We start from the raw sequence: 9212 nt of genomic DNA, 5'->3' as shown, positions 1-9212 counted from the left end.
CGCCCAAACCTTTCCTTTTCTCCACATAGATAGAGTATTATAACGATATATACTCAGTCCCTCAATTTTCCAGTCTTTTCTCTCTCCTCCTCGTCCATTCCTGGCTCCCATGTATTCCCCTGCAGATAGCTCAAGCTCCTGCTGCTGCCGCACCTGCACCTGCAGCTTCACCAGCTGCAGTGCAAACAGCTGCTAATTCCCCACGAGGCTGTGCTTTCCTGCTCCTTCTCTCTAGACTTTCTCGGAGCTCCAGCACAAGACACAAGAACAACTCACTACAGTGGTACTCGATCACCACTTGTGCACATATACAGATATTACTAGTCACATATAGTAGTTGGGTGATGCGCAGGTGAGCTGGTGCTTGCTCGCTGCGGCTGTGTCTTGTTATCTACATGGAGGATCTGTATAGCATCCACCCGGGGATCTCGCGGGTCGGCGGCGCGGCCAGCGAGGCGTCCTCCGGCGTGGGCGTGGACGCCGGGGGGCCCTCGACGTCGGATCTGACGGAGCTGATGAAGGCGCAGATTGCCAGCCACCCGCGGTACCCTACCCTCCTCTCCGCCTACATCGAATGCCGTAAGGTACGTTGAGTAAGATCTTGCGACTTCCTCATGCGAGAATTGAGGTGAAGTCGTGGATGATATGGTCGGGAAAGAAAAGGCGTGATTGTATATGCATCTACAGTTCTACAAGAGTGCGGTTGTTTATTTTAGGTTGGGGCGCCTCCGGAGGTGGCGTCGCTGCTGGAGGAGATCGGCCGGGAGAGGCTCGTCGGCGCCGGGTCGATCGGCGTTGATCCCGAGCTCGACGAGTTCATGGTTCGCTCTTCGATTCACCTAATTGACGCTGTAGTACTATCGTGCGATTCTTTCTGGCCGGAATTTATCTTGTTCTGATCTCTTTGTTATTACATGTGCGCACGTGTGTGTGTTTGCGCGATTCAGGAATCGTACTGCCGAGTGCTGGTGCGGTACAAGGAGGAGCTGTCGCGGCCGTTCGACGAGGCCGCTTCGTTCCTCAGCAGCATCCAGACGCAGCTCAGCAACCTCTGCAGCGGCGGCAGCTCACCGGCCGCCACCGCCACTCATTCCGGTAATGAAATAAACAAACGGTGACCTGATGAGTTAGTTGATTTCGCATGCACAGCGAGCTCTTATCCAAAGCTGCCATTAAACATTATATTATTGCACATTATTATATATAATTGACGCTCTTTGGTGTGTGTTTTGCTGTTGGCGTACGTGTATGAAAAGAAAGAATCCTGTGAGCGTATGCATCGATCCATCCGTGTAGGTGTGTTGAGAGGTCAAATCGTGTCCATGCAAATGGGGCGCAGGGTGTCAGAGGGGTGGAGTAAAGCATTGTATGAGGGTCAGGGTTGCCTGTGTACCTAGGGTTTTGTCCATGGTTGCGTAGGCTTCTTCTTCTTTCTCTCTCTATCTCCATCTCTAGCTTGCTAGCCTTTAGTAGCCAGCTAGACCTGGTTGATGGAACTTGAGACTGTGTGCTGCTGTGCTGCTGCGGTGGGAGTGATCTCAGCGCTCTCAGCTTGCTCGGAGAGTGGATGCTAGCTTTGCGGAAAGAGAGAATCTTGCTCCAGCTTGCTACACATTTGCGGGTTGCTACCAGAGTCGTAGTACTGCACAATGCCGATATAGTATAACTTTAAAATAAAAAAAACACACTCTAGCTTTTATTAGAGCTCGTGCTTAGGAGATCTCTTGCCGGATTCGGTGGCTGTACTTTGACAAGACGGATCGATACCACCACGTTAGTGGTAATTTCTAGTGGTGCACGCGGTTTCTTTTCTCCATTCTTCTGTTGATAATTTTATATTTACTTCAACAGGCCTTTGCTACAAGACACCATGGTTTTAGGTTAATTTCCATATCGCCCTTGCAACTTGCATGAATTATGAATAAACGCTAACGGAATGAAAGGCGGATGATTGGTTTAACTAGGCTTCATGTGACGTGATCTACTATTTTATGGAGTTACGTCAGAGGGTTAGGGTTTGGTCTATAGGTCACACCGGCGTGCAAAATATTCGACGACAGTATGTTTCTTCCAGCTTGTCTTTTTCTGTTACATTTTGCCCTTACTATTTTGGTACAGTACCGGTAAGGATGAACAAGTTAGTATGAAGGGGGATACCATATACTACTAGTACTAAATAGAACAGTTAAAAAATGATGAACTTGCTTTTCTGTCAGTAGTGAACACTAGCTGGAATGCAAGGTGACGGAGCTTCCAGTCAAATCCTTGGCAGAAAGATCAGAACAGCGTCAGGCATCATTTCTTTTACATGGAAGTCTAATGCTTGGTCCGGGTTCGTAGTATGCAGCTAGGCATGTTTTACAAGGAGACAACAATGCTGCATACTGATTTGATAAGTCCTTGTGGTACCCCAGTTTTCGGATACACCATTGACGTTTTGATCCAACTTCTACAGTTTGCAAGGATTTTTGTAGATGATTTCATAATGGAGATAATATATGCCCTACCTATGGCCGATGAATTTGTAAACTTGCCAACCATATTCACATCCATTAAAAAGTCAAAGTTTGTGCATGCATGTATGTGTGTGCCAGCCCTAGCCCCTGTTAGGATTGATTGATATAATTCATTGATCATGGATGTCAGTTTGTTGGGCTGTTCTTTTTTATAGAAAGTACTTCCTATCAAAGATTGTGACATTCTATGTCTTGGAAACACTGAGCACTTGGTCTCGTGTATATATCATGTGCTGAGCTCTTAGATCATGTAGAATAATGCAAATAAAATGTCTAATAAATAATGAAAAAGGTTCTTATTTCCGTAGTTGTCAGCTTGCAAACCACTGTGGATGTAGGTCGTGAATTTTTGGCACCTGTGTGCCCATGAACGCTATTTAAACAATATATACTAGAAGAATATGTCATAAATCATGCGTGTGGAGAATGCATGTAAGTATGTGCATGTCAAATTTGAGTCTAAAATATAAAAGTACTTAACCTACACAAAAATACAAAATGCACTTTCACGGTACAAGGAGTAGACGTATACTATTCGCAGTATAACAATGTTCAGTTTTCTCCTTTTTATGTATGTAGGACACATACAGTCTTTTTTTTGCTTGAAAATTTGCACAAGTATCAAAAAAAATCTGAAACATTTAAGTAGAATTATTTGATTTTTTGAAAATCGAGTACACCTACACCTGGGTGCGCTATCATAACTATTTAAGACTTAGCATAGTCAGCAATCAGATTATCACCAAAAAATTGTTTACCGAAATAACACCTCTTTGCAGGGCCCTGCCTCTTTGATGCATTTTCGAACATATGTACTGTAGCTTGCAACCCCTATTTTCTGAAAAAAATGTTAGTCACAGAAATGTAACAAACCACTGTTTTTTTCAACATAAACTGGACTAAAAATAGGAAGGCCGATTCGTTAAAAGAACCTTAACAACATTTCAGAGAAAACTGATATTGGCTTGTACATTTCAAGCAGAATTCGCTGTCAGAGTGCACTCGTAAGGGAGACAGATGACAGCCCACTTTACCATATAAAATTACTAAACTAATAGCTTTATAATACATGGCCATCTATCTTCTCGGAGATAATATATTTCCAATGTAGGCCCCACGTGAGATGATAGATGATGTACTGCCGTGGCAGCTGATGTCTGACTATTATATGGAAATAATGGCTTGGAATTATATCACTATATCGGAAACGTACAAAGACCGTTTTCCTAATGGATTGGCATAATGACTGACATGTATCTCATTTCAAAACAAAAAGAACCCTGACAGGTGTCTTAGTCTCATTCACGTCATGCATGTCGGGTTTACTGGTTTCTTCCACTGTTGGTTCTTTTCGAGAATACACCTTTCCAAGGGTGTTCATAAAATCTCATCATCTTTTGCATTGTTCTTTTTTGTGCTGGCGATAGCCGTGAATAGTGTGGTACTTCGGGAAACTGAATAGGGGCAGGGGCCATTCGGCCTTATTTTGAAAAGTACAAGTCTGTGATATCCTTTTTGTAGGACTGTTTTTATTGATTTCTAGTGGAATGAGACCAGCTAGCAAGGGGGAAAGAGAAGCAACTTTTGCGACACGCTTTTTTATGGGCATAGAAAAACCATAAATCTTTCTAATTCGGTGAAAAATGATGATTTTATTTACACATTGAAGTGCATGAAAGATTTTCTACCGCGTATGATCCCACTGAAACGTGGCTTCAAGACCTTTCTGCAGCCTGTATGGTTTTGGGAAGGTTTTTTTTACAATTCTCACAAATAAATGGAAGAACTAATAACTTCGTATATGATACAAATCGCAAAAGTCAGTGGATAATGCCTATTAGAAAGATATTGGCAACTTTTCTCTGCAATGAGCACAAGTGGACTGTTTTTGGGCTAGTATGACCAGTACTGTGAACTGTATGTCTGTATATGAGAATTTTAGATGCTTCAGCTTACCTCTTTGGAGGTAAAGAAAGGTTTTTAATTCTAACCGTTCATTGATCAAGGGTAATTCTGGTTATGCACAATTTTTATTTTTTATGATGTGTTAGTGAGGAATGTTTTATTGAAGCTAATATTCCCCTTTCTAATCCCAGTGATTTCCCATAGTATACTACTAATAAAAAGGGCCTATCAGTATTATACTTTTTAGGCTCCTATATGTATTGTATTCGTACTACATGGCTCATACCACACCAGCTTATGGATTATATGACCAGGTTGATGCCGGCCAATCTATATATGGCATTAGGAGCCATGGTGGTCCATGTTTTATCTTCCTAAGTAAACTAGGCCAACTCAAGTTATCACAGCTCAAGGGGACATTCATTTCACTGCAACTCCAGAACTCCTCAAATGTTATAAAATCTTCCAAACTCAGGAAAAGGACAATCTGTATCCTGAACTGCAACTCACACGTTTTACTCTTATATCGTGATGCGCTCGTTTCAGTTCTTTTCATTGATCTTGCGTAAATGTACTTACGGTGATGTAGGTAGAATGTATTTCTGACATGATCCTTCATATTTCCCTGCCAGATGAGATGGTGGGGTCTTCTGATGATGAACAATGCTCTGGGGAGACCGATGTGCTTGACATAGGGCAAGAGCACACCTCCCGTATAGCTGACCATGACCTGAAGGAAATGCTTCTCAAGAAGTACAGTGGCTGCCTCAGTCGACTACGGTCCGAGTTCCTGAAGAAGAGAAAGAAAGGGAAGCTGCCGAAGGATGCACGGACAGCTCTCATGGATTGGTGGAATGCGCACTACCGCTGGCCATATCCTACGGTAAGAGCGTTGTAAAACGCGGCCTCTGTATAGCTTAAACACTTCATCATATATTATGGCCAGTGTCTGATGTGGTCTGTGCCGTGCTCAGGAAGAAGATAAGGTGAGGCTCGCAGCGATGACAGGTCTCGACCCGAAGCAGATCAACAACTGGTTCATCAACCAGAGGAAGCGGCACTGGAAGCCGTCCGAGGACATGCGGTTTGCGCTCATGGAGGGCGTCACCGGTGGGTCTTCTGGGACGACACTCTACTTCGACACAGGAACAGTTGGACCTTGACCTGGTTGGGGCGCGATAGCTCTCCTGCAGGATATTTGGTGAAGCCAATCAGCACTAAACCAGCCGGGTGCATGACAATGTTCAACCTATCGGGACAGAAATTACAAGAGCAATCATCTGCCTCATTATTTCGCTAGTGCGTACATGTGTATATGGCTCGTGCCAAAGCAGAATGTATAAGCCATTCTCAGGATCAAGACCTCCAAAGCTATTAGTTCACTAGTACGAAACCGAATATGACATTCGGTTGTTGTAGTCGGCTTTTTCGCTGGAATATGAACAACCGATCACTGATTTGTTACCTACATATAGTGGTATAAACTGAAAATAGCCTCTCAAGGAAAACAAACAAATCCGATAATAACATATCGGAGGAAACCGGCAGGGTTCATTAGGTATCGTGTTTCAATATGTTGCACTAACCTGAAACATAATTGAACGTGTGTGGGTGATGTCTGTGTTGGATAGTGATAATATGTTCATGATCTATTCACTAGTAGAAAAAGTGGCAACCGTCTAAGCCCGGTTCGTTAGGGCCTTTTGTACCGGTTCGTGTTACGAACCGGTACGAAAGATCTTCAGCCCAAATTTCACGCGCGAGTGGAGTCAAGGCTGGACCTTTGGTACCGGTTCATCTAAAAAAACGGTACTAAAGGGTGCCTCCCTATATGATCACAGCGCCCTCGATCCTTGTGCTCTCATTTTCTCTTCTCCTCTCTCACATTTCTAAATATTTTGCACCTCTCACACTCCAACAAATTTCCATTTTTTCTCCACCATTTTAACAAGATTAACGGCATCCATCTATCCAAGGGTTAGCAATATCATCTTTTCTTCCGGCGTTCCTAATTTAGCTCATTTCTTTGCTAGTTTATTATTTTTCTAGTGCTAGCAAGGTGTTCGATGAAATGCCTAAGTTAGGGTTTTCATTTTTTATATGCAACTTGAGCTCAAATTAAAGTATGTTTTGTAGGCTTTAGTATCATCCCCGTCCTCACCGCCGTCGATCGCCAGCGTCGTCCCCTAGCCGGCACCGTACCACCTCGGTGAGCCTCTTCTTTTTTATAAAAAAAACTTAGTTTTATGTGATGAACTTGAATATTAATTAAGTTGGTCACTCATATATCCATGATGTTGTGTAATTAATTATTTTTTATATACTTATAATGCAGATGAATCGACAATGGATGTACGGTGACCGGTGCCATCCCGACTTCATTAATGGCATGCATTATTTTCTCAACGTGGTTGAGGCAAACATGCGATCGAATGGTTTCATTTATTGTCCATTTAGTTCCTGTAAGAATATGAAGGATTACTGTACCTCAAAGACCCTTCACGTCCACCTGCTTGAGAACGGTTTCATACCAAGCTATAATTGTTGGACCAAGCACGAAGAAAGAGGGGTTATATTGGAAGACAACGAAGAAGAAGAGGATAGTGACAACTATCCTATGTTCACTGAAGACGGTGATAGTAGAATGGGGGAAGACGAAGCTGAAGAAGAGCCCATTTTTGATGAGACGATTTTTGATGATCCCGATGACGATTTGGGTCGGGACATTCTTGATGCGAAGATAAACTGCGGAAGTGAAAAGGAGAGGTTGAAGTTGGAGAAAATGTTAGAGGATCACAACAAACTGTTGTACCCAAACTGCGAAGATGGCCAGAAAAGGCTAGGTACCACGCTGGAATTGCTGCAATGGAAGGCATAGAATGCTACTTCTGACAAGGGATTTAAAAAGTTGCTGAAAATAATAAAGAAGATGTTTCCAGGGGAGAACGTATTGCCCTCTAGTACGTACGAAGCAAAGAAGGTTGTCTGCCCTCTAGGATTAGAGGTGCAGAAGATATATGCATGCATCATTGACTGCATCCTCTACCGCGAGGAGTACGAGAATTCGAATGCATGCCCGGTATGTAGTGCATTGAGGTATAAGATCAGGCGAGATGACCCTGACGATGTTGAGGGCGAGTCCAACACAGGAAGAGGGTTCCTGCGAAGGTGATGTGGTATGCTCCTATAATACCACGGTTAAAACGTTTGTTCCAAAACAAAGAGCATGCCAAGTTGTTGTGATGGCACAAAGAGGACCGTAAAAAAGATGTGATGCTGAGACACCCCTTTGACGGGTCGCAATGGAGAAAATTCGACAGAGAGTTCAAGTCATTTTCAGATGACGCAAGGAACTTAAGATTTGGTCTAAGTACATATGGCTTTAATCCTTTCGGGGAGCAGAGCTCCAGTCATAGCACCTGGCCAGTGACTTTATGTGTCTATAACCTTCCTCCTTCGTTGTGCATGAAGCGGAAGTTCATTATGATGCCAGTGCTCATCCAAGACCCGAGGCGACCCGGCAACGACATTGATGTGTACCTGAGGCCATTGGTTGAATTTTTTTTACAGTTGTGCCATGAAGAAGGTGTACCTGTGTGGGATGAGCACGAAGAAAAGAAATTTAATCTACGAGCGTTGTTGTTTCTAACCATCAATGATTGGCCTGCTCTTAGTAACATTTCAAGACAGTCAAACAAGGGATACAATGCATGCACAGACTATTTAGGTGAGACTGACAGTATATATTTGGGAAACAAGAATGTCTAACTGGGGCATCGTCGATTTCTTCCAAAACAACATCACGTAAGAAAGAGAGGAAAGCATTTCAGAGGTGAGGCAGATAACCAAACGAAGCCTACCCGCCCTACTGGGGATGTTATATATGATATGGTCAAGGATTTAAAAGTGATCTTTGGAAAGGGTCCTAGCGGACAATCTGTTCCGCATGATGTTGACGGACACGTACCCATGTGGAAGAAGAAGTCTATATTTTGGGAGCTACCCTACTGGAAATTTCTAGAGGTTCACTCTGCAATCGACGTGATGCTCGTGACGAAAAATCTTTGCGTGAACCTGCTAAACTTCTTGGGCGTGTATGGGAAGACAAAAGATACACCAGATGCACGGCAAGACCATCAAAGTATCCACAAAGGAAACAACCTGAATCTAGAGAAGTATCAAGGTCCTGCCAGCTACGCTCTTACCAAAGAAGAGAAGGAGATCTTTTTTGAAGTCTTGAGTAGCATCAAGGTCCCATCTGGCTTCTCGTCGAATATAAAGGAAATAATAAACATGTCAGAGAATTTTTTTCAAAACCTGAAGTCTCATGACTGCTATGTAATTATGACACAATTACTTCCGGTTGCATTGAGGGGGCTTCTGCCGGAAAATGTTCGAGTACCCATTGTGAAGCTATGTGCGTTCCTCAATGCAATTTCTCAGAAGGTGATCAATCCACTAACTCTACAAAATTTACAGAAGGATGTGGTGCAATGTCTAGTCAGCTTTGAGTTGGTGTTCCCACCATCCTTCTTCAATATTATGACGCATCTCCTCGTTCACCTGGTCGAACAGATTGGCGTTCTCGGTCCTGTATTTCTACACAACATGTTCCCCTTTGAGAGATTCATGGGAGTCTTAAAGAAGTATGTTCATAACCGTGCTAGGCCAGAAGGAAGCATCTCCAAGGGCTATGGAACGAGAGGAGGTCATTGAGTTTTGTGTTGACTTTATTCCTGACCTTAAGCCGATCGGTGTTCCTGAATCGCACTATGAGGGGAGACTGCGTGG

At 43.3% G+C, this 9212-nt stretch overlaps 1 protein-coding gene across 1 annotated transcript; it reads left to right on the top strand.

Annotated features, from left to right (window-relative positions):
• The first annotated feature begins 395 nt into the window (after window positions 1–395).
• Window positions 396–5584, top strand: LOC124666863 (homeobox protein knotted-1-like 1). The gene is made up of 5 exons (XM_047204187.1): window positions 396–584; window positions 717–821; window positions 948–1095; window positions 5054–5304; window positions 5396–5584. Exons 1-5 carry the CDS (start codon window positions 396–398, stop codon window positions 5582–5584), a joined length of 882 nt encoding a protein of 293 aa, XP_047060143.1.
• Window positions 5585–9212: the final 3628 nt, after the last annotated feature.

This window comes from Lolium rigidum, chromosome 6 (genome assembly GCF_022539505.1).
Source record: "Lolium rigidum isolate FL_2022 chromosome 6, APGP_CSIRO_Lrig_0.1, whole genome shotgun sequence".
In the NCBI taxonomy this organism is placed as follows: Eukaryota; Viridiplantae; Streptophyta; class Magnoliopsida; order Poales; family Poaceae; genus Lolium; species Lolium rigidum.
This window is presented reverse-complemented; position numbering and strand designations above follow the sequence as displayed.

Excerpts from the sequence above, each read along its gene's own strand:
- LOC124666863 (XM_047204187.1), top strand. The coding sequence starts at position 396 with ATGGAGGATCTGTATAGCATCCACCCGGGGATCTCGCGGGTCGGCGGC. Across the intron at positions 822-947 it reads CCGAGCTCGACGAGTTCATG|GAATCGTACTGCCGAGTGCT; the intron begins GTTCGCTCTTCG and ends TGCGCGATTCAG. Across the intron at positions 5,305-5,395 it reads ACCGCTGGCCATATCCTACG|GAAGAAGATAAGGTGAGGCT; the intron begins GTAAGAGCGTTG and ends TGCCGTGCTCAG.